The sequence below is a fragment of the Lagenorhynchus albirostris genome, chromosome 4 (assembly GCF_949774975.1).
Source record: "Lagenorhynchus albirostris chromosome 4, mLagAlb1.1, whole genome shotgun sequence".
NCBI classification, from domain to species: domain Eukaryota; kingdom Metazoa; phylum Chordata; class Mammalia; order Artiodactyla; family Delphinidae; genus Lagenorhynchus; species Lagenorhynchus albirostris.
Genome location: NC_083098.1, coordinates 143,779,613 through 143,805,380, shown reverse-complemented (window position 1 = coordinate 143,805,380; position 25,768 = coordinate 143,779,613). Strand labels below are relative to the sequence as shown.

Below are 25,768 nucleotides of genomic sequence, written 5' to 3'. Positions count from 1 at the left end.
GTTTTCCTCTAAGAGTTTTATAGTGTCCAGTCTTACATTTAGGTCTCTAATCAATTTTGAGTTTATTTTTTTGTATGGTGTTAGGGAGTGTCCTAATTTCATTCTTTTACATGTAGCTGTCCAGTTTTCCCAGCACCACTTATTGAAGAGGCTGTCTTTTCTCCATTGTATATCCTTGCCGCCTTTGTCATAGATTAGTTTACCATAGGTGCGTGGGTTTCTCTCTGAGCTTCCTATCCTGTTCCATTGATCAATATTTCTGTTTTTGTGCCAGTACCACATTGTCTTGATTACTGTAGCTTTGTAGTATAGTCTGAAGTCAGAGAGTCTAATTCCTCTAGCTCCATTTTTTTCCCTCAAGACTGCTTTGGCTATTTGGGGTCTTTTGTGTCCCTGCACAAATTTTAAGATATTTTGTTCTAGTTCTGTAAAAAAATGCCACTGGTAATTTGATAGGGATTGCATTGAATCTGTAGATTGCTTTGGGTTGTATAGTCATTTTCACAATATTGATTCTTCCAATCCAAGAACATGGTATATCTCTCCATCTGTGTGTGTCATCTTTGATTTCTTTCATCAGTGTCTTATAGTTTTCTGAGTACAGGTCTTTTACCTCCTTAGTAGGTTTATTCCTAGGTATTTTATTCTTTTTGCTGCAATGGTGAATGGGATTGTTTCCTTAATTTCTCTTTCTGATCTTTTGTTGTTACTGTATAGGAATGCAAGAGATTTCTGTGCATTAATTTTGTATCCTGCAACTTTACCAAATTCATTGATTAGCTCTAGTAGTTTTCTGGTGGCATCTTTAGGATTCTCTATGTATAGCACCATGTCATCTGCAAACAGTGACAGTTTTACTTCCTCTATTCCAATTTGTATTCCTTTTATTTCTTTTTCTTCTCTGATTGCCGTGGCTAGGACTTCCAAAACTATGTTGAATAATAGTGGCAAAAGTGGACATCCTTGTCTTATTCCTGATCTTAGAGGAAATGCTTTCAGTTTTTCACCATTGAGAATGATGTTTGCTGTGGGTTTTTCATATATGGCCTTTATTATTTTGAGGCAGGTTCCCTCTATGCCCACTTGCTGGAGAGTTTTTATCATAAATGGGCGTTGAATTTTGTCAAAAGCTTTTTCTGCATCTATTGAGATGATCACATGGTTTTTATTCTTCAATTTGTTAATATGGTGTATCACATTGATTGATTTGCATATTTTGAAGAATCCTTGCATCCCTGGGATAAATCCCACTTGATCATGGTGTATGATCCTTTTAATGTGTTGTTGGATTGTTTGCTAGTATTTTGTTGAGGATTTTTGAATCTATATTCATCAGTGATATTGGTCTGTAATTCTCTTTTCTTGTAGTATCTTTGTCCGGTTTTGGTATCAGGGTGATGGCAGCCTCATAGAATGAGTTTGGAAGTGTTCCTTTCTTTGCACTTTTTTGGAAGAGTTTGAGAAGGATGGGTGTTAGCTCTTCCCTAAATGCTTGATAGAATTCACCTGTGAGGCCATCTGGTCCTGGACTTTTGTTTGTTGGAAGATTTTTAATCACACTTTCCATTTCATTACTTGTGATTGGTCTGTTCATATTTTCTATTTCTTCACACAGGAAAATTCTTATAGGTGACACAGACTTTAGAAAGAAAAGTGTATCAGATGGAAACATTTCCAACACCCACCAGGAAGAGACAAAGTGTGTTTGTTTTCCTAAAAATAACTATTAAGTTAGCATATTCCTTAGTATGAAATATATTCTAGACACTTGTCATTATAGAAATGGTCAATAATTTGCATCATGTCTTTTTGTGAAAGAAAAATGTGTAGCACATCTTTCAGTTCAAATCTTTTAACGACTCTGCCATGAGATAAGCAGTGAGTCATCTGAATGGTACAAAACATTTTTATGGTCACTCTCTGTGATGGTTTTAAAAAAGGTCCGCAAGTGTTTTGAAAGGTCTCCACGCACAGCTGGAGTTTGTCTCCTGCTCTTCAACCCCGGCAGGGTTTTGTGATCACCATTCAAGACCAATAGAGCAGGACTTATAAGCTAAGTGAGAGAAGACCCTGGGGCTTCTGTAGGTGTATCTTGGGCCTCTGCTCTGGGCACCTCCAGCCATCGTAGGAGAAGTCTGGCTACCCTGAGGCCACCGTGTTCAGACACCAGACAGAAGGAGATCCGGAGGAGTACCAGCTGTTCCAACCCCAGCTGTCAGATGACTGCAGCCTCATGAGAGACCCGAGCCAGAACTGCCTCGCTGGGCAGCACCTCCACTGCTGACCCACTGCAACAGTGAGATAACACAAGTGTGGCTTTATCTACTAAGCTTCGGAGAAATCTGTTACACAACACTAGATGTTACACATATATCAACTCATTTAATTCTCACAATAACTCCATGAGTTATCGTCAGCCCCCTTTAAAAATGAGTGGGCAGGGCTTCCCTGGTGCCGCAGCGGTTGAGAGTCCGCCTGCCGATGCAGGGGACGCGGGTTCGTGCCCCGGTCCGGGAAGATCCCACATGCCGCGGAGCGGCTGGGCCCGTGAGCCATGGCCGCTGAGCCTGGGTGTCCAGAGCCTGTGCTCCGCAACGGCTGAGGCCACAGCAGTGAGAGGCCCGCATACCGCCAACAAACAAATAAATAAATAAATAAAAATGAGAGGACATTGAAGGCTTGAGAGGTTTCAACTCTGTTAGAACATCTGGGATTCAGTCCCCACATGGCCGGACCTCAGAGTCTATGTGCAGTGACTGCGGCCTCTCGGAAAGAAGAGCGCAAATGCAAGGATCAGAAGCAGTGGAAACAGTAGATCCTGGTGGAAGACGAGATATGGGAGGTGAAGGAAAGGAAGCCTCAAATAGAGCCTGGAGGTTTTGAAGAAACACAGGAAACGAAGTAAGTTTAGGGAGGAGGATTATGAGTTTGGATATTGTTTAGTTGGGTGTGTCACTGGTACCCACAAAGGAAGATGGCCCACAGGAATCCGGGGGCAAAGTCCAGGCCCCGGAAGTGCGTTCTGGAATCAAGTGCCTTCTGAAGATGGGATCATAAAGGGAAAGGGTGTTCAGCCAGAAGAGAAGAGGAAGAAGGACAAAGGCTTAGGGAGCGCCTCCTTGTTTAGTTTATGGTACACGTGACCATTTGTGATTAAGCTCCCAGAGTTTTCAGAATTTTTAAATGCGTGCTATACGGCGTCTGTGGATATACAATGAGATAACAGATTCCACAAAGCAGACAACATTTACTAATCTTACACTTGCATAAGAAGTTTATGAATTACTGCCTTGAGAAACTGGATGTTCTGTCAATAAGCCAAACCTAGAGCAGATGCGATGGCACAGAGACTGGCAGAAATAAATGCTGGGAACACTAATAAACCACTTGTGGATCTCAGGTATCCCACAGAATGAATATATTCATTTCAGATGAATATCCGGGTTTGGGGAGACTTGACATCTTTTTCACATGGTGGACCTTCTTTAAGAAAATGATTACATGACACCAAAAGCAAAGGCAACAAAAGCAAAAATAAACAAGTGGGACCACATGAAACTAAAAAGCTTCTGCACAGCAAAGGAAACCATCAACAAAATTAAAAGGCAACCTATGGAATCCCAGAAAATTTGCAAGCTACATATCCAATAAGAAGTTAATATCCAAAATATACAGGGAATTCATGCAACTCAATAGCAAAAGTAAATAAATAAATAATTTAAAAATAGGAAAAGGGCCTGAATAGACATTTTTCCAAAGAAGAAATACCAATGGCCGACAGGTACATGAAAATGTGCTCAACACCACTGATCATCAGGGAAATGCAAATCAAAACCACAGTGAGCTATCTCCTCACACCTGTTAGGATCGCTATTATCAAAAAGGCAAGGGCTTCCCTGGTGGCGCAGTGGTTGAGAGTCCGCCTGCCGATGCAGGGGACAAGGGTTCGTGCCCCGGTCTGGGAAGATCCCACGTGCCGCGGAGCGGCTGGGCCCGTGAGCCATGGCCGCTGAGCCTGTGCGTCCGGAGCCTGTGCTCCGCAACGGGAGAGGCCACAACAGTGAGAGGCCCGCGTACCGCAAAAAAACAAAAACAAAAACGAAAAGGCAAGAGACAGCAAATGCCGGCAAGGATGTGGAGAAAAGGGAACCTTTGTACACTCTTGCTGGGAATGTAAACTGTCACAGCTACCATGGAAAACGGTATGGGATACCTCAAGAAATTAAACATAGAATTACAATACGATCCAACAACCCCACTTCTGGGCGTACAAAGGAAACAAAATCATTATCTCAAAGAGATATCTGTACTACCATATTCATTGCAGCCTTTATTCACAATAGCCAAGGTATGGAAACAACCTAAGTGCCCACTGACAAATAAATGGATAAAGAAAATGTGATACACACGTGTGCGCGCGCGTGCACACACACACACACACACACACACACACAGAGAAATATTACTGTTTTTTTACATTCATTCATTTTAAAATATTTATTCATTATTTAGTTGTGGCAGGCGGGATCCTTAATGGTGGCATGCAAACTCTTCGTTGCGGCATGCAATGTGGGATCTAGTTCCCTGACCAGGGATCAAACCCAGGTCCCCCTGCATTGGGAGGTTGGAGTCTTATCCACTGCACCACCAGGGAAGTCCTTACTGTCTTAAAAAGACGGAAATCCTGCCATCTGTGACAACGTGGATGAATCTGGAGGGCATCATGCTAAGTGAAATAAGCCAGACAGAAGAAGAAAAGTGCTGCATGATATTATTCTTCTGTCAACTTCCCACTGAAAGTTCTTTCTTCTAGGCTGTAACAGTAAACTGGCCACCATGGCTCCATTCCCACGTAGCCTTCCCCTCACCACTGGAATTTTAGGCATAAATCTGACGGTCTCACTCACTACCTTGCTTAAATGCTTTCACTAGTTACCCACTGTCTAAAGAGTAAAGCTCAAATGTTTTTGTGTGGCTATTCTCATTTTTGTTTCCCTTCCCCCAAACTCCTTCTCCCCCCAAATGTGGAAATTCCGTAATCGATCTTTTCTTGGCTATTGACCTTGGGCCGGGCACCTGACTCTGGCCAGGCCACCCTAGACCTTTTGACTTGGGACTGACACTCGGTCGATTTCTCTTTGGATGTCTGCAGCATGCAAAAGCTCAGAAGCGGTTACTGGCCATGTTTTCTGCCAAGTGAACCAGAAGAGTGGAGAAATCCAATTATAAGAGAGAGAGAGAATGAAGGTGGGCAGCAAAGCTGAGCCCAGAGGTAGGAGACCGAGTCCTCAATCCCAGCTCTTCTTTGGGTCTAGTTGCATCCTTGTCCTGGAGTCTAACGTCAGACTCGTCAGACTCCTGACGATAAATCCCCCCTTGTAGACGGATGTGACCTGAGTTCCTGATACCTGCACCTAAGTCAGTCCTAATTCCACTGCATATGGCGACTTGGCGGTTCAGTCACAACCTGCCTTGCTGGCTTCATCACCCAGTGTTCTGACCACCCCTTCATCTCACTGCACACTCCCTCCTCTGCATCGAAGCCACCCGATCACGCCAGTCTCTGTGCTTATCATCCTTTATATTTGCCTCTTTAGTTACATTTACCACAGTACACTGTAGAATTCCTATTTGTTTATATATTACGTTGTAAGTTCTTCAAGGACAGTCTTATTCATCTATGTAGCTCACTGCCTAACACAAATGTTTGATAAACCAGGTTATTCCAACAAATGAAGTGAATTAGTATTTGCCACACAGGCTCTAGCAAGTCTGCCCCCCAAAAGATTTGACCAACCTATTGTCTGATTATTTAAAAAGCAGTCTTTCATGAATAATGTAATTTTGTGTTTGAACAGAAGAGTAACATATATGAAATAAACTGACCAGGGAAAGCAGCACGAGCTTCAGAGTCCCTAACCCTAATCCAATGCAGGGCACATGGGTTCAAGCCCTGGTCCGGTAAGATCCCACATGCCACGGAGCAACTAAGCCCGTGCGCCACAACTACTGAGCCTGCGCTCTAGAGCCGCAAGCCACAACTACTGAGCCTGTGTGCTGCAACTACTGAAGCCTACGAGCCTACAGCCCATGCTCCGCAACGAGAGAAGTCACCCCAATGAGAAGCCTGGTATCGCAACGAAGAGTAGCCCCCACTCACCGCAACTAGAGAAAGCCCGCGCACAGCAACGAAGACCCAATGCAGCCAAAAAAAAGTCTCTAAAAACAAAACATTCTCCGAAAGAGCCTAACTAAATCAGAAATCTGAATGCAGAAATTGTAATCTTATACCTGTCACCTACTCCCTTCTCTTCTTTCTCACTTTTTACAGTTATTCATCCTGCTAAATTCTTCTACCTTTAAATATACAGATGCGAACCGCTCTTGTGACATGTGCCATTTGCACTGAAGTGTTTGTTCTTAAACAAGTTGGATTACTCAGCCTTACAAATAAAAAAGCCACCCTATCAGCTAATTTTAATACTTAGGGTTTTTTCCTGAAAAGTTCTTTAACCTTGAATGTATTTCCAAATGGGTTAGTTTTTGTCCGTTTGATTCTAACGTATTACATACTACCTGGAAGCCAGAGGAAAACCAGAGATTTGTTTGTTTGTTTTATTTTATGCTCAACCTAGTAACCAAACGAAAATAAACCACAATTTCTTTATGCCAAAGCTGGTTTATTGAACTTCATGAGGGCAAAGTTACAGTGATGCTCTTCCATAACAAAATTATTTAACTCTAGTTTAGATTTCATGAGGAAATGTACTAGCAATACACCGTCAATACAGCATTGTCACGAATAGCTAACTTCACTAGAATCTGATTCGTTTCCTTTGGTGTTCTCAAATTATGACTTTTCCAAAACATATCTGAGGTTTTCAACTAAAGGTCACAGTTAAAATAAATTCATACAGGAGTTACAAAATGTGTGATTTGTGCTTTAAAAATTAATAATTAGTTGTTTGATAGCCACCATTTTGTAAGTGATTTCTCAATAGTCTGTGTTTTATAAATATTCTGGAAAATATCTAAAAGCTTTACCCCATTCAACTGATCAGTATGTTCTTTTTAAAAGTAAAAACATATGTAGAAAAAATTAAAACAATACATCACTACAAATGGGATACAAATATTTTAAAATAAATATTAAAGTGAAAAAATAAGTCCTTTTACAGAACTTTAAAGGATACTTACTACTAACTTCTTACAAAAAGAAATAAAGTTAAATTACCTTTTTAAAAACATGAGTAATAACAGCACTGAAAAAAAAAGTGCTTGGAAAGTCTGTAAACTTTCTTCCCCCACTTTAGAAAATGTTTTGATAAGCAATAAACAGATTCCCTTCTTTAAAAAACTGTTCCGCCCATGACAATTATAACAGCTGTCATTGTTTTACTATAAAAATAGTTGCAAATCAACACTAATTTAGACAAAGTCAAACCATTTTTAATTCTACCATGATAAGAAAAATGGATTAATCTTCTTAAAAGCAAACAAAGCCAATTTGTTTTTCCTTAAGCTCTAATGTTTAAAACAGAATAATTATTTCCTGTAATTATTACTTTCCATTAGTTCATTTAATAGAATTATCTTGTTTTCATAAGTAAATTATCCAGTCAGGACCACCATCATGATTACACAAAAAAATCCTAAACGAGATTACATCACATATTTAACTGGTTTCCCACATTCTAAAAATATTTTAAGTATAATCATCTTTTGGCTTAATTTCCTCTAAAATTATTAAGTTCAGCAATCTTTCAGAATTAGTCAATGTGCACACTTCAGATAAAGTTCATGGCTTACATTCCATTCACGTAATAGCTTCACATGCAAGCTATTTCCTATGTGCAAAGTCTTAAATTCAAAATAAAAGTAATTAGGGTAAAAAAACTTTTTGAAATATTCTTTCTACCACCAAGGGATAGACTAGATATTTTTCAATATCTAATTTATTTTTTATACTGAGGAGGAGCAGTTTGTTGTGACCATAAAAATTTAAAGATTTAAACAACAGAAGTACTGTAAGGTACTATTACAGAAATAAAATGTAGACTCAGAGCAATTACAGGTATGCCCTCAGAGTTACAATCCAAATGGAAGATGATTTGTTTATTCAGCCTTTAGGCATTAAATTGATTGGGGGCCGGGGGAGAGCAAGAGATACTTGTGCCATTTGCACTGAATGCACACAAAATGCACACATGTGCATTTTGGTCAATGCACACAGCTTGACCAAAAGCCAGGAATAGGTCTTTTGTGGTAGCCAGGAACCATGTTTAGCTATTTTTTCCCAAATTACATCTCCTCAAATCTTTCAATTAGTTTTTCAATGTTTAAAGGTATCAAAATAAAGTATAAAGCACCTTACTATCTGATTTACTTTTGCATATTGTGTAGAGTTTAGTAAGAAAACAATTCAAATTACTCTTTTAAAAATAACAATGATTTTTTTTTTGTAGACCTGATTGATAGTGATTTGAAATATTAAGCATCTAGAACTGTTGGAAAGGTCATTCTTTATGGACTGAGAACCAGAAAACATTCTAGGCTCTCTCCTTCCACTGGAACTAAAGTCTTGGCTCTAAAATGTACCAATAATAATGCATTTAAGTACATTAATAATACAAAGAAAGAACTCTAGGGAGAGGCAAATACCAGTTTTTATCCCATTGAGAACACTTCCCATTCAAAGCACATACGAGTAAGTATACTAAACCCTTAATATATTTTTTCAATTGCAGGAACACAGGATTAAACAATCACTGACTCTTAAAATCCCATCATACTCTCATTTGAAGCCTCCTCATGGGGCTCTCAATGGAAAGATGTTCTGATTCATCCTAACTCTGCTTCACTTCAACCTCTGAAAACTAACTTTTTCCTTGTGTTGTCGCAGTGACAAACTTGATGAAGTAGATACAAAATACAAAAATAAGCATGACGATGATAAACAGTAAAGTGTCAGGATGCTCCATTACATTTGAGATTAAATTCTATGACTTATCACTGTCACACTTCGAAAGTATTTCTTTAGTCAAAATTAGATTGTACAATAAAGACTGATTTAGCACCAGCACGTCACTGCAGGCTTTGGTTCAGGCTTCAGGGAAATTCCGTTATCAGGGGGTTGACTAAGCATTAACGGTTTATGGCTCTTCAGCTTATGAGCCAAGGTCATAAATATAGCTTCCACATGGTCATTATCATTGGGGTTTTTAGCAGAGGTTTCAAACAAAGGCATACTGTACGTGTCAGCGAATTTTTGTGCCAAGTCTGTGGGTACCTGAATGGCACTCCTCAAGTCACATTTATTTCCAACAAGAATCCGTGGTATGTCGCTGGCTAGCAAATGCTGTTTGCATTCTTCTATCCAAGATGGCAGGCTATGAAAACTCGCCATGTTGGTCATATCGTACACGAAGACAACAGCATGTACGTTTCTGTAGTAGTGCTGGACCATGCTCTTTCTGAATCGTTCTTGTCCTGCTGTGTCCCATAACTGGATCTGGAAGTGGGGGAAAAAAAGAGGAAAACTGAAAGTTTCATTCCAATTATACATACAGAAAACTTTAACCACCTTTGCATGGTCTTTCCTACTTCTTCACTTATACTACTTTGCTCCCTTCCATGATGCCTTTTCAGTGTTATTTAAGGGATCCAAATGTCATGATACTAGTCTCGTTACCTCATCATTAATGCAAGTGTCAGAACAAAGACTTCAATCTAGCACTTTAATTTCAGTAAATCAAGTTTGTTTAGAAAAATTATACCTCAAAAATTGATTTTAGGGCTTCCCTGGTGGCGCAGTGGTTGAGAGTCTGCCTGCCGATGCAGCGGATACGGGTTCGTGCCCCGGTCCGGGAAGATCCCACATGCCGCGGAGGGGCTGGGCCCGTGAGCCATGGCCGCTGAGCCTGCGCGTCCGGAGCCTGTGCTCCGCAACGGGAGAGGCCACAACAGTGAGAGGCCCGCGTACCGCAAAAAAAAAAAAAAAAAAAAATTGATTTTAAAACGCTAAGAGAAACAGATACCAGGTTTTAACAAACATGTGAAGTGTCTAATTCCTGCAAATTTGGTTACAATATGCCCTTCCCTACATTTCACTCATCTAATTTAAAATAGTAGACTTAGGATAGATGTGAAAAGTCATGAGATCTAGCCCCCAAATCCATATATATATATATATATATATATATATACATCCTATAAAATCCAGGCCCCTTTGAAATTTTTAAATGAATAGGAAATCACTTATCTATCCTAAACATCTCTACCAATAAAAATATTCCAATACCTCCTAATGGAAATATGGGGGAGTTGGGGAAAATGATATCTGAAACTAAATACAGGACTTCCCTGGTGGCGCAGTGGTTAAGAATCCATCTACCAATGCGAGGGACACGGGTTCCAGCCCTGGTCCGGGAAGATCCCACGTGCCGTGGAGCAACTAAGCCCGTGTGCCACAACTACTGAGCCTGAACTCTAGAGACTGAGAGCCACAGCTACTGAAGCCCACGTGCCTAGAGCCCGTGCTCTGTAATGAGAGAAGCCACCACAATGAGAAGCCCGCGCACCGCAACGAAGAGTAGCCCGCGCTCGCCGCAACTAGAGAAAGCCCGCGCGCAGCAATGAAGACCCAACGCAGCCAAAAATAAATAAATAAGTAAATTTATTAATAGATAAATAAATAAAGTTAAATACAAGTCATGTGTTATGATTCTCTTAAAACACTGAATTTATCCTGCCTTTGTTTGGTTCCTAAAAAAAGTTAAATGATGAGGGTACTGGTCACAATGGAACACACTAGAGGCAGATTTGCTTAGATAGCCTAAACTGGTGATTTCTCTAGAGCAATACCGAAGGAGAGGGAAATTGAGGGGAGACTGTAGATGACACCCAGAGTAGGTAGGATGTAAGACAGGAAGCGCTGAGAACACGGTGGTATATGGTAAGTGCTCAATTAAGATGTAATGAATGAATAAATATATTTAAAAATGTGATTAGAGATGGAAATATTGATCACCACTCTCTTTCATGCTACCTTAGTTTTTAGCAGTTCTGATTTTTTTCATCTTTTTTTGGTGGTAGCTCTTTTTAGTCCAAATTTCTCCATCTTTGAAATATTCTCCCTTTCTTCCAAATTAACATAAATCTAACTTTGTTCCAGGTGGAAATATAAAATACTATCCAGGCATATCCTGGAGATATTGCAGGTTTGGTTCCAGACCACTGCAATAAAGCAAATATCACAATAAATCGAGCCACACGAATTTTCTGGTTTCCCACTGCATATAAAAGTTATGTTTACACTAGATGGTAGTTAATTAAGTGTGCGATGGTATTTACCTAAAAAAACAGAGTACATACCTTAATTTAAAAATGATTGGGAGACGCAAGAGGGAAGAGATATGGGAACATATGTATATGTATAACTGATTCACTGTGTTATAAAGCAGAAACTCACACACCATTGTAAAGCAATTATACCCCAATAAAGATGTTAAAAATAAAAATAAAATGATTTATTGCTAAAGAATGCTCACCATCATCTGACAAGTCAGGGTTGCCACAAAACTTCAATTTGTAAAAACTGCACCATCTGCAAGTGTAGTTAAACAAGATATGCCCGTAGAAACTTGATTTCTCAGGCTCTCTTGGAACTCGGGGGACAAGTGACACAGTTCTGGCTCATAATTTGTAAATAGTTTTTTCAGTGGGGGTTTCTAGAAAAATAAACTGATTTGTGATTTTTTTAAAAAAAGACAGAGCAGGGCTTCCCTGGTGGCGCAGAGGTTGAGAGTCCGCCTGCCGATGCAGGGGACACGGGTTCGTGCTCCGGTCCGGGAGGATCCCACATGCCGCGGAGCGGCTGGACCCGTGAGCCATGGCCGCTGAGCCTGCGCGTCCGGAGCCTGTGCTCCGCAACGGGAGAGGCCACAACAGTGAGAGGCCCGCGTACCGCAAATAAAATAAATAAATAAATAAAAATACATAGGAATTTCTTGGCATTAAAAAAAATCTTAAAAAAAAAAAAAAAAGACAGAGCATTTGGCACGTGCCTTTTGCACTTCTCTCACCACACCCGTTCTGCCTGGAATGGAATATCATGCTGGGAGGCTCAGCAGCCACTTTGTAAGCATGAAGAAGAAAGCCACACACAAGAACGACAGAGCAGAAGTCTAGCATAGATAGAATACTGCTGACGGCGTACCACCATACAGGCTGCTGCCCCTGGTCTCCTTATTACACGAGAAAAATAAAACCTTACATGGTTAAATCACCATAGCTGAATTTCTCTTACATGTAGCTCAGTGCTATCCTAAAATTATTTGCTATGTACACTGTTTAAAACCTTTACCGCTTACAGTCGCATTTATTCAGGAAAGTACAGGTTCTGCCTTGATGCACTCCTAGAGACCGCTTCACAAAGTACTTTGTTAAAAAATACCCACTTTGTGATGTAAGCAACACAGTTGACAGATGGGCCATAAAGACTCAGTATCAAATAAATCAGAGGTAGAAGCAGTTGTCAGCAAATTAAGAACTAATAACATCTAAGACTATTTAAATCAACAAAAATTTATTAAATACCTACTGTGTATCCACCCGTACGTTACTTACACCACTAGGCCTTTGCCTCCTCAACAGTAAAAGTAAAATTTAGTTTCAGACCCTATAAAATAAGCATTCATAGACTAGCTACACTAACTACGCAAAGAACTAATAAAGTAAATTATAATTTTTTAAAAATACAACTTTCCTTTTTAAGAAAAATACTTTTTTTTAATCCCAATTAACATGTTGAGAATAAAAACACTCAGCATACAACTAAAACTGTTTCAAGCTATAGATCTCAGAATTTATTGCAAAGCTACACTGTGTACTATCAGCATACGATTAGAAATACAGATCAGTGGAACAGAACTTAGAGTCCAGAAATAAATCCATATCATCTATGGTCAATTGATTTTCTACACGAGTGCCAGGACAATTCAGTGAGGGAAAGCACAGACATTTCAATGAACGGTGCTGGGCCAACATGCAAAAAATGAAGTTGGACCCCTACCTCACACCATATACAAAAATTTATTCAAAATGGATGAAAGATCTAAATTTAAGTTAAAACCATAAAAATCTTAGAAGAAAACATAGGGGTAAATATTTGTGACCTTAGATTAGGCAATGGTTTCTCAGCTATGACACCTAAAGCAGAACCAACAAAAGAAAAAAACAGATAAACTGGACTTCATCGAAATTAAAAATGTGCTTCAAAGGGCATTATCATGAAAGTGAAAAGACAGCTCAAAGAATGGGAGAAAATATCTGTAAATAATACATGTGTTAGGGGTCTAGTATTCAAAATATTTAAGACCTCTTACAACTCAATAATAAAAAGACACATAACCCAATTAAAAACATCGGCAAAGGATGTGAATAGATGTTTCTCCAAAGAAAATATACAAATGTTCAATAAGTACACGAAAAGCTGCTCGACATCATTAGCCATCACACAAATGCAAACCGATAACAAGTGTTTGCAGAAACGTGGAGAAGTGGAACTCTCATGCGTTGCCGGTGGGGATGTAAGTGCAGCCACTTTAGAAAAGTTTGGCAGTTCCTCAGCAAGTTAAACAGAATTTTACTTAGCCATAAAAAGGAATGAAGGGACTTCCCTGGCGGTCCAGTGGTTGAGACTTCGCCTTCCAATGCAAGGGGTGAGGGTTTGATCCCTGGTTGGGGAGCTAAGATCCCACATGCCTCGTGGCCAAAAAACCAAAAAACATAAAACAGAAGCAATAGTGTAACAAATTCAATAAAGACCTTAAAAAAAAAAAAAGGAATGAAGTACTGACACATGCTACAACAGGGATGAGCCTCCAAAGTACGCTGAGAAGAAACCAGACACAAAAGGTCACATTTCTATGCTTCCACTTGTATGAAACATCCGACATAGACAAACCCATAAAGACAGAATACAGACTGGTCGTTGCCAGAGGCTGGGGAATGGGGAGAAACGTTAATGGGTGAGGGCTCTTACTTGGAGTGATGGCAATATTTTGAAACTAGATAAAGGTGGTGGTTGTGCAACATTATGAATGCACTGAATGGCTCACTTTAAAATAGTTACTTTGATGTTATTTGAGTTTCACTTCAACAAATTAGGGGAAAAAGATAGAGAGAGAGAGAGACAGTTGCCATAGGACCCAGCAATTCCACTCCTCGGTGTATGTCCAAGAGAACCGAAAAGATATGTTCACACAAAAACCTGTACACAAATGTTCATAGCAGCATTATTCATAATAGCTAAAAGGTGGAACCAACCCAAATGTCCACCAACTTATGAATGGATCAATAAAATGTACGTCCATATAATGCAACATTATTCAGCCATAGGAAGGAATGAGGTACTGACACATACTACAACATGGATGAATCTTGAAAACATTATGCTGAGCCAAAGAAGCCAAGACACAAAAGGCCACACACTGTAAGATTCCATGTATATGAAATGTCCACTATACGGCAAGTCCCTCGAGACAGTAAGTAGATTAGTGGTTGCCAGGGTCTGAGGGAACGGGAGGAATGGGGAGTGACTGATCATGGGTTTAGGGTTTCTTTCTGGGGTGATGAAACGTTCTGGAGTTAGACAGTGATGATGTTACACAGGCTTGTGAATATACTAAAAACCACTGAATTATATATTTTCAAATCTTAAATATCTCAGTTTTTTAGAATGAGAAAACAAAACCCACTTCAAACCGTCTCTTTAACATTCAGAAAGAGATTTGGGGAATAATTTGGATGACCTACATAAAAGCTGTCCAGAGAAATTGGAACAGATCTTTTCCCTTTTAGTAACATTCTTGCAGCTCAGGTATTCAAAAATCATTTCATCGATGGATACAAATGAACCTATATACAAAACAGAAATAGAGTCACAGATGACAGATGTATAATAGAAAACAAACTTTGGTTACTAAGGAGGAAAGCGGGGGGGCGGGGGGGAGGGATAAATTGGGAGATTTGGGCTGAAACAGACACAGTACTATATATAAAAAGATACCTAATAAGAACCTACTGTATAGCACAGGGAACTCTACTCAATGCTCTGGAATGACCTATATGGGAATAGAATCTAAAAAAGAGTGGATACACGTATAATAGATTCACTTTGCTGTACAGCAGAAACTAACACAACATTATAAATCAACCATATGCCAATAAAAATTAATTTTAAAAAATCATTTCATCGATGAAGAATGATTTATAATGTTTTAAGCAGAGTATATTTTTAAGTTAAAAGAATAATAAAAAACATACAAAAAGGAAATATACCAAAACATTAACAATGGTTGTCTTTAAGGCAATTTCCCCCTTTATTTCTACTTTTCTCTGTTTTCCACAACAAACATACATTTTTTCTATTTGTTTTAACAAACTAAAGTTGAAAAAAAAATTATGCTGAATTTAGACCTGCCTCAAAGAACCGTAGAAGTCCTCAATAAATGCAAGTGGTGATGATTAGGATGTTTATCCCTAAGAAAACCACTTGCTTGTTTTAGGCTAGGATTGACTCAACGTAACCCTCTTCCCATCAGTCCTGCTCAAAACATTCTAACCATATCAAGACTCCCAGGAAACAAGAAGTCGTAAATAATAACTCTGCACACTTTATTGGAGAACCGTAAAAGTAAATGCTATGTTAAGTGAGGCACTCACAAAGAAGTACAGCTGTCTCTCCGTATCCATGGGGGATTGGGTCCAGCACCCCCCAAATACCAAAATCCACGGCTGCTCAAGTCCTTTATACAAAACGGCGTAGTGCCGGCATTTAACCTACACACATCCGAATACTCTAAGTCATCTCTAAATTACTTATAATACCTAATGCAAAGTAAATGCTATGTAAATACTTGCCAGCAGTGGGCAAATTCAAGGTTTGCTTTCTGGAACTTTCCGGAATTTTTTTTCCTCAAATATTTCCCCATGGATATATTTGCCCCTGGAGGGCCGAGTGTATCTAAAAGGAAGCTTCAAAATTTCACTCACCGAATTGCTAGAACCAGTGAAGGCATAGGACACAGACACACTGTTATGCTGCCTGCCACCTTTCAGGTCTGCACAGGACACTGAGGTGAGGGCAAGCGGGCTGCGGAAGGAGCAGTGAGAGACCCGGCAAAGAAAGGACAGGACAACTAATAAAAACTGTCAGCCACAGAAGGCTAGAGAAAGCTTTGACTGAAAGAGAGAGACACATATAGATACCCAGTGGGGAACAAACCTCACGATAACCTAGAAAAATCTCGAGCGTTAGCTATGAGTGGAGTGGTTCACAATGCTTAAAAAAAAAGAGAAAATGACACTCTGGAACCTAAGGAAGTGACATGCTTTTGTCCTGGGAAATGCTAAGTTAGGAAGTATTTTCAAAGCAATTTTTCCCAGTTTAATACTTAATATCTTAAGAAAGAAAATGGCTCATAGGTGGTTCTACAAGATATTACTCCCATTTTAAACATTATAAAGGTAACAAAATATACATTAATAATATTTCATGAATCTCTACTTTAAATTCCAATATCAAGCTTCAACAAAAATGACAACCTAATTGCTAAATACTAAGGGCAGAGTCTTTTTTTTTTTTTTAATGTCTATTCAATGCTTTGCCCAGTTTTAATTATTTCTTTTTATTACTGATAAAGTGTGTGTGTGTGCGTGTGCATGTACACATATAGATCCTGGACACTAGACCCTTGTCAGGTATATGATTTGTAAATATTTGCTCCCATTCTGTAGGTTGTCCTCTTATTTTCTTTCTTTCTTTCTTTTTTTTTTAATAAATTTATTTTTGGCTGCATTGGGTCTTCGTTGCTGCGCGCAAGCTTTCTCTAGTTGCGGTGAGCGGGGGCTACTCTTGGTTGCCGTGTGCAGGCTTCTCACTGTGGTGACTTCTCTCGTTGCGGAGCACGGGCTCTAGGCATGCGGGCTTCAGTAGTTGTGGCACGCAGTCTCAGTAGTTGTGGCATGCAGTCTCAGTAGTTGTGGCTCGCAGGCTTAGTTGCTCCGCGGCATGTGGGATCTTCCTGGACCAGGGCTCGAACCTGTGTCCCCTGCATTGGCAGGCAGATTCTTAACCACTGCGCCACCAGGGAAGTCCCAAAGAGCAGATTCTTACTGTTCATGAAAGCTCTTTTTAGTAGTTTTATGACCAAAATGAGAAATGACCTGGCTAAACTGATTTAATGTTTTGCTTGACTGGAAAGGATAAAGGTATCAGCCCAGACGACCTTTCTTTGTTTGATCAGCTATCAAATTTCCTCTTCCCCTGTTCTTTCAAAGAACACGTTTTTATTATTTTTGCTTCTAAGCAGCCTATATAAAAGATCATCTGGTAATTACATAAAAGCTTCTGTTAACAACTTGATGATGTAAATCAACATTATAAGGAGTGTAAGTAACATTTCAAGAGAACTCTTTTTGCTTTGGGTATACAGAGTAGAAATATGTATATCTGATGTATAGATCCAAATGGCAAACTTTAAAATTTATTTTAAATTTTAGGGGTTTTTAGCTTCCCTAACAAGGAGAAGTAACAGATTTTGTGTGACTATTTGAAAGAAATACTTCAAGGGAAGAACTGAATTATAGCCTAATGAAAGGAATAGGAAGAGAGTAAGCAGGGAGAGAAAGGAAGCAAGAGCTGGGAGCCCTGGGCTGTAAATTCCAGCACTGCCATCTCCACATCACCACCACAGTTTAGGGATGGGCATGTGTCACAATCCCCAATCAGAACCACGGAGTCTCCATTGCAGAACTGGTGTTGGAACTGGCAGAAAGAGAACTTTACTTCTGGGATTCCAGTTATGTGAAACAATAAATTTTCATTTTGCTTTGTTACTTTGAGTACAGAGTTCTGACACAGACTCCAAAGCAAAAGATCTTGACTACTGATTAAAGATTCCTGGAAAGTAAATAATTCTACACATCTCACCACCTGAGTACACACAGCAACGCTGCCACCTTCAAAGACGAGGTACAAGAACCACAGGCTTTTGCAATCAGGCTGGAAGGAGAATGGGCCTCCGGCCTGGTTCCAGGGATACTTCAGACAGTAGAACGGCTTGGGTCTGTGAAAATGAATATTGCTTGTACCATACAGGCCTCACCAAACCACTGCCATACAGAATCTCTGTCAAACTAGACCCAAACACCCTAAAGTTTTCTGAGCTAAGGAGTCACAAATTAAGATTCCTTTTAGGGTACCCCAACAGTTAATACTCTCATTCTCCGAATTCCAATGCAAATCAAATCAAGAGGACCAATTTGGTGTCTCCCTAACCACCATCACCACGTTTTTTGTTTTTGTTTTTACGTGGGCCTCTCACTGTTGTGGCCTCTCCTGTTGTGGAGCACAGGCTCCGGACGCACAGGCTCAGCGGCCATGGCTCACGGGCCCAGCCGCTCCGCGGCATGTGGGATCTTCCCAGACCGGGGCACGAACCCGCGTCCCCTGCATCGGCAGGTGGACTCCCAACCACTGCGCCACCAGGGAAGCCCCATCACCACGCTTGAAGATGAATTATCAATTTAATTCTAGTAAGGTAAGGTATGAGATGATGTCTTATACAATATGCTTTGACTTATAAACATTAGATTACTTTTAATAAAGATCACGACAGAACAATGGAGAAGCGGAAATAATCTGATGTACCTTTGGCTTCAGCATTCACTGCATATCATCTTCATCGCGCCATGACACAAAGCTCTACTCCGCTCCCTGTGCATGTTAACCAAATCGGGCATTTCGTTCTCATCTATCTATGCTCTCCAGCTTCAACTTCATATTCATGATTATCTCCTCCAATTCCACACTTCTAGCTGCGAATGTGACATTTCCATTTCATCTCAACAAAGAAATGACTAGGAAAAAACTTTTTACGGAGCCTCTCAAAATTCCATCTTCCACATTGTATTTCTCATCTCTACTGAAGGCATACCTACCTCCAGTCAACCAGACCCACACCCTCAGCCATGTGAGTCCTTTCATCACCAAAAGCCAGTTACTGAAGCCTTTGGCTTTATCATCAAAATGCCCCTCTGACCGCCTCTTTCTTTCACTAGCTTCCCTTATACACGCCGAGTCGGATTTCCAGGGCAGCCTACCAATGGATCTGCTGCCACCAAGTAGGCAGCACTCATCCAAGTCCCGCATAGTTTAGAAACTGAGCCACACACTGGAAGACGTCTACGGGGTTATCAGACACACGCCCTGTCCTGAGCAAGACGGAGTAGACCTAATAGAAGAGGTGGAGGGCTTCTCTGGTGGCTCAGTGGTTAAGAGTCCGTCTGCCGATGCAGGGGACACGGGTTCGTGTCCCGGTCCGGGAAGATCCCACGTGCCGCGGAGCGGCTGGGCCCATGAGCCATGGCCGCTGAGCCTGCGCGTCCGGAGCCTGTGCTCCGCAACGGGAAAGGCCACAACAGTGAGAGGCCTGCATACCGCAAAAAAAAAAAAAAAAAAAAAGAGGTGGATGCATATATAGAACAATGAGGAAAGAGAGAGAGTTTAAAGGCGCAGGTAGGGTACTAAAGGAAGCTGATAGAAGGAAGAAATAGAATTGAGAATGAGAGGCAGGGAGATTCCTAATACAGACACACTGAGTTTCATAAGGAAGAATTACATGTGGTGAAATATGGGAAGGGGGGATATTCCAGGCAAATAGTGGGAAATGTAAGAGGAAAACATAGGGATCAGGAAATAATTGGCTGGACTATAGGGTACTTGAAGGAAATTAATGGGGAAAAAATGTTAAGTTAGAAAAGAAGTCTGGAGCAAGAGAAGGAAGGCCTTATGTTCATTTTAAAAGTTGGAACTTTACGAAATAATGGAGAAACTCAGAGCATCTGAGGCAGGGGAGATTACTCTCCCCAAAGTGCTACACTCAGCTGGCATTTGGCAACAATGTTCCAAACAGATTAATTGAGGACTGGGGTTGGGTGAAGTTGAGCCGCTGCAACAGAGCAGAGGGTAGAAAAGATGAACTAGGATTCCGAAGGAAGGGTGAATGAGAGAAATCATCCAGGTAGAAAACGAAGTGGATTTAGGGAGCAAAGGAGAGAGGCGAGGCCTCCGGGACGAGGGTAACACCAGGACCACCTAGGTCACGTCGAGGAGAAACAGGAGAGGCAGATTTGACAGGGACGAGGAACTCACTTCGGAACTTTGAGGGGAGGGAGCGATTATCCTAATAGCCACGTCTACAAAACAACAGGAAACGCAGAATGACAGATGAGGAGAGAGGTCTGGGCCAAACAAAGATTTGGAAGTTATCCTCATAGAAGTGACAGGCGGAGTCAAGAGACTTCCAAAGGAGAGGATGTATATAGAAAAACAGGTCACGGGGCAGAGCGAGTCTCTCTCAGGATTCATCCTCAATCGCTGCCACATTTATCTTCCTAGAACACTTGGACGTTTTTGCCACACACACAAAATCAAGCTACATCCTAGCTGTTTTCCAAACTCTTCAGAAACGTTGCTACCAAAACCTTCGCAGTCTTCTCACTTGCCACTTGCCCACGGGAACCTTTAACCCTGCTGGAGCATCCTGCTGGCGTTCCCCATCAAAATCTCCCTCCAAGTGAGAACGATTCTTCCACCAACAATCAAACCAATAACTTGGCGCTCACCTACTGCCTGATTTTGCTAGTCATCTTTTTTTTCTTTTTTGCGGTATGCGGGCCTCTCACTGTTGTGGCCTCTCCCGTTGCGGAGCACAGGCTCTGGGCGCACAGGCTCAGCGGCCATGGCTCACGGGCCCAGCCGCTCCGCGGCATGTGGGATCCTCCCGGACCGGGGCACGAACCCGAGTCCCCTGCATCGGCAGGTGGACTCTCAACCACTGCGCCACCAGGGAAGCCCTGCTAGTCATCTTTTTAGGTATATAAATCTTACCCCTATCTAGGACAGCGAATCATCTACGGAGTATATCAGGGTCAGCAAACTTTTTCTGTGTGTCTTAGCTTTGCAGGCCAAACAGTCTCTACCACAACCACTGCTCAACTCTGCCACTGTTGTGCAAAAGCAAGCACAATATGTAGACAAATGAGCCGAGCTGTGTTTCAGTACAACTTTATTTAGGGGCACTGAAATTTAAATTTCATAAAATTTTCACTTGTCATGAAATCTTATTCCTTCGATTTTTTCCCCCCCCAACCATTTAAAAATGTAAAAATCGGGACTTCCTTGGTGGTCCAGTGGCTAAGACTCCGTGCTCCCAACGCAGGGGCCTGGTCAGGGAACTAGATCCCGCATGCCGCAACTAAGAGTTCTCAGGCCGTAACTAAAAGCTCCCCCCACATGCCGCAACTAGAAGATCCCGCGTGCTGCAACTAAGACCTGGCGCAGCCAAATAAATCAATTTATTTTTTTTAAATGTAAAAATCATTCTTAGCTTGCAGGCCATATAAAAACAGGCAGCGGTGCACAGATGGTTACTGGACTTATTGTGGTGATCATTTCATAAAGTATGCAAATATCAAATCACTGTGTAGTACACCTGAAACTAACATAATATTGTACGTCAACCATATTCCAACTTCAAAAAAACTAACAGAAAAACAAATTAAAAAAACAGGCAGCAGACCGTATTTAGCCCTCAAGCATGGTTTGCTGATTCCTGCACTGAATCATAATTCTTTGTGCCTAACAAAATGTCTTCTTTCCAACAATTACTCATTAAATGTTTGACCAATGGGGCAGGAAGTCCTGGTTGCTTTCCTTTAGTTAATATTAACGTGGGAAAATTGCATATCCCTACAAATAACAAGTAAGCTATCTCAAAGTTCAAACAGGAACTGAAGATCCCTAGTTGAGAGAGAGATTAAATCCAACACTAGGCTTTAATGGTTCTGTTGGTGTCTGCCGTCGTCACACGCTGATACGAAAGGGGTACAGCTATGAGGATACACACACAAGGAAGGAGCATAAGGATTAGAGCCTCGATTTGAAAATCAAATGTATTTTTATTGAGGGAATTAATTTTATAATTTTATTTAACTTCCAAAATTCTGCAAACAAGATCTTACTCTTTCAATTATACATATATAGCACTTAGGACAGACTAACACATATAGACTTAATTACATTTCGTAAAACATTTTAAGTGATTCTGAAATAGCACTGCTGTAAGATATGCTCTCTGAAAAATTTCCAGGCCACAAAACATTTAACACAGTATCTCACTTAGCTAATCCCAGTAGCTAAGCCTTCAATGTTACGCACCGGACATATTTTATATACTTTTAATATGCTGTAAGTATCTCTTAAATTTGCACCTGATTCATCTGTGATCTTAAAGTATAAATGGCAACCCGGAGGCAGGTAAAGGGCCACTGAACCCCAACTCCTCCCTTGCCTCCATCCCCTCTATTTTGTTATTATCCTGCTTCCATGTGAGGGGAATTTCTCTTCCCTTCAGCTGTGTGCCTATGCCCTGCTCTATCTCTGTTTCACTCTCTGGTTGTGCAGCTGCAGAACTGATGGTGCCAAAGAGAAAAAGTGATGTTAAACCACCAGGGAAGAAGAATCTTCTTAAGATGACCAACTATGGAGCCAGGTGCCTTATATACGTTCTCATCTATCCCTCATATTAGCCTGATGTGGTACTATTATCCCAATTTTTCAGATGAGGAAACAGTCTCCGAAAGATTAAGGAACTGCCTAGCGACTAGAGTAACCAACCACCCTGGTTTGCCCGAGACTGAGGGAGCTCCTGGGAATGTGGGACTTCAGTTTTAAAATTGGGACAGTTTGGGGCAAAGCTGATCATCTACTAAGGACACACAGCCCTTTCATAGGTTCAGATTTGAGCCAGGTCAGTTGGGCGCCAAAGCCCATGCACTTTTTCTCAGAACTCCTTCTCCCAAACAAACTCCCTCTCAAACCTCAGAAAGAAGTCCCACTACTTTCCTCCCCTAAAGGTTCCTGGGCCCAACTTAATTCTGATGTTAAAGAGCCTCTTATTCTGCTTTTTTGCAATGTATACAAAGCTTTCTTAACTCACTAATACGGTGCACCCAAAGGACCACCACTCACAGCTTGAATGGGACAATGAAAAATTAAAGTGAAGATTAAAAGGCAGGGGCTTCCCTGGTGGTGCAGTGGTTGAGGGTCCGCCTGCCGATGCAGGGGACACGGGTTCGTGCCCCGGTCCGGGAAGATCCCACATGCCGCGGAGCGGCTGGGCCCGTGAGCCATGGCCGCTGGGCCTGCGCGTCCGGAGCCTGTGCTCCACAACGGGAGAGGCCACAGCAGTGAGAGGCCCGCGTACCGCAAAAAAAAAAAAAAAAAAAAGATTAAAAGGCAAAAGGGCCTACAGAAGACTGACGTCTTTTCAACCCTATTTCTCCTTTACTATCATTAGCAGTAAAACCCCTTTGGGGGTGGGAAGGTGAGGCAGTGGTTGGGCAACTAAAAAATAAATTGTTTGTGCCTCAAGGATGTGAGGATGGGAATGAAGTGAGCCTATTTTTTCCCCATGGGGGACTGAGGTAAAGATGAACATCCTAATTTAAAGTGAAAAAATAAATGCAGTATAAGGAAGGCAGAGCAGTTCCTCGGGTCCACGTGTTTTAAGGGATGGTATCAGCAGGTAGCTGAGGGGTTAGTGGTGGCTCAGACTCAAGAAGTGTCTAAGGATTACATCATCGGGAGGCCTCAGCCCTGTCACTGATCCTTATTCTCCAACGTGCCCATTGCAACCCCTCAGAACCCCAGGCTTGGCCTTGGGCTTACTACCTTCTCCATTGTTACTGTGTCTCCAGTCTCGGGAACCACCAATAAGACTTAAAGAAGACTCGAAGGCGGGTGGCACTGAGAATGTGCTCTGGCAACATTCTCAGTGGAAACCAAGTACAAATTACAGAATGTTTCTGCAGGAAAACAGGTTCTTCTCAACCACTCAGTGTCATACCAAAACTACTGTAACAAAACTGTATGCAGGGCTTCACTGGTGGCTCAGTGGTTGAGAGTCCGCCTGCTGATGCAGGGGACGCGGGTTCGTGCCCCGGTCCGGGAAGATCCCACATGCCGCGGAGCGGCTGGGCCAGTGAGCCATGGCCGCTGAGCCTGCGTGTCCGGAGCCTGTGCTCCGCAACGGGAGAGGCCACAGCAGTGAAAAGCCCGCAGTACCGCAAAAAACCAAAAAAAAAAAAAAAAAACTGTATGCAAAAGAAGATCTAAGTACTTCCTCAAAGGCAAAGGGGCATTACTTCCACAGTACCTAGGGCAGTGCTAACATGAATGTTTAACGAATAGTATTTCCTAAATGAACTTCCCATGCTTGAGAAATTTCACTGTTTTTCCTTCGGTTTTAGTTCACTAACTCCCAGCATGTGAGACACAGCCCATGAGTCAGTGGATACGCCCTACACTCTGGCTACTCAATGTGTCGTCCACAGACTAGCTGCATCTGCAACACCTGAGACATGACCGAATTAGAATTTGTATTTACTTAAAAAAAAAAAATCCCCAGGCAAATCTCATGCACATCAAAGTCGGAGAAGCACTGCCTTAGAAGTTTGCTATATACAAATCCTTCCAATCCCCAACTCCCATCTCCACACCAGCGTCTGAAAAGATGGAGCGCACGCCCCGCACCGGGCCAGCAATTAACCCACGCAGCGGTTGGGACCCTTGTCATCCCCGGGACAACCTTCCTCCTTGACAGTCTGTCATCCGCTCACCTTGATACGCTCCCCATCAATCTCCACCGCTCGTTCTCGGAAATCCACCCCGATAGTAGCCTCGGTGCGGTCGGGGAAGCGGCCGGCGCAGAAGCGGTAGGTCAGGCACGTCTTGCCCACATTGGAGTCGCCAATCACGATGATCTTGAAGATGCGGGAGCGAGCCGGAGGCAGAAACCCTGAGGCCCCTGACATCGCACCGCTGGATGAGAAGCTCGCCTCGAGCGACGACTCCATCTCCGAAGCCATTCTCCTGCCCCGCCCCAAACCGAGGCGGAGGAAAGGAGACGCAGAGAGGCTGGGAGATTACGCCACCGTCGGCGAGCTCGCCCAGTCCGCGGGCTCCGTCGCTCAACGTTCCGGGAGCCACCGCCCTCCGGGCCGCCAGCGCGCGTGCGCACCTTCCCGCCCCACCCCGCCCCGCGCAGGTGTGGCGTCCCCCCAGACCAGCCTCGCCGACCCTCCCGCCCGGCCCGCGGCTCCACCCCGGCGTCACTCAGGCCTGCGCCGTCTACCTGGGAAGGGACGGGGCCTGTCGGGGGCTTGAAGGCGGCGCGGAGGGCCAGCTGCCGAGAGGCCGAGCAGAGCGCCCCAGGCCCGGCACCCTGGCTGGCCGGGCCCCGCCACGTCCAAGGCTCCCGCCCCCCGGAGGAAGCCGCGCGAGCACTCTGGGGGCGGGGAGAGAAAGACTGCTGAAGGGAAGGAGGTGCCACCAGGCACTCTCTCGCGAGAGGGCCGAAGAGCCGTTTCGGCGGGGGCGTGTGCCTGTTGAGGACGTGTAAGGTCTCCGGAAGCTTCGGGCGTCGCGTTCGGCGCTCTCACCGACGTATCGGTGGGGCTTCCCCGGACCCGGAGGTGGAGGCGGGTTCCCTTGGCTTGCAGCTGGGGGTCGGCTGCTCTCCCTGCCTCCTCCGGGCTCTCGGGACCGCGGGCGTTGGGACAGTGACAGGGGCTGGGGAGGTGGAGGGCTGGGGGGTGTGAGGCTCCGCCGGAGGCCCGCCGGGCGCGGGAAGCCGTTAGA

General features: G+C 42.6%; 1 protein-coding gene across 2 annotated transcripts; it reads right to left on the bottom strand.

Moving 5' to 3' along the window:
* Positions 1–6,659: 6,659 nt before the first annotated feature.
* Positions 6,660–25,415, bottom strand: RAB33B (RAB33B, member RAS oncogene family). 2 transcript variants are annotated; one of them, XM_060148750.1, is made up of 4 exons: positions 25,263–25,415; positions 24,748–25,045; positions 8,232–9,511; positions 6,660–8,184 (listed from the first exon to the last, which is right to left on the bottom strand). In XM_060148750.1, exons 2-3 carry the CDS (start codon positions 24,994–24,996, stop codon positions 9,071–9,073), a joined length of 690 nt encoding a protein of 229 aa, XP_060004733.1. In that variant the 5' UTR covers positions 24,997–25,045; positions 25,263–25,415; the 3' UTR covers positions 6,660–8,184; positions 8,232–9,070. The 2 variants fall into 2 exon arrangements, with proteins under 2 accessions (XP_060004733.1, XP_060004734.1); XM_060148751.1 differs by having other exon boundaries at positions 24,748–25,000; positions 25,263–25,411.
* Positions 25,416–25,768: the final 353 nt, after the last annotated feature.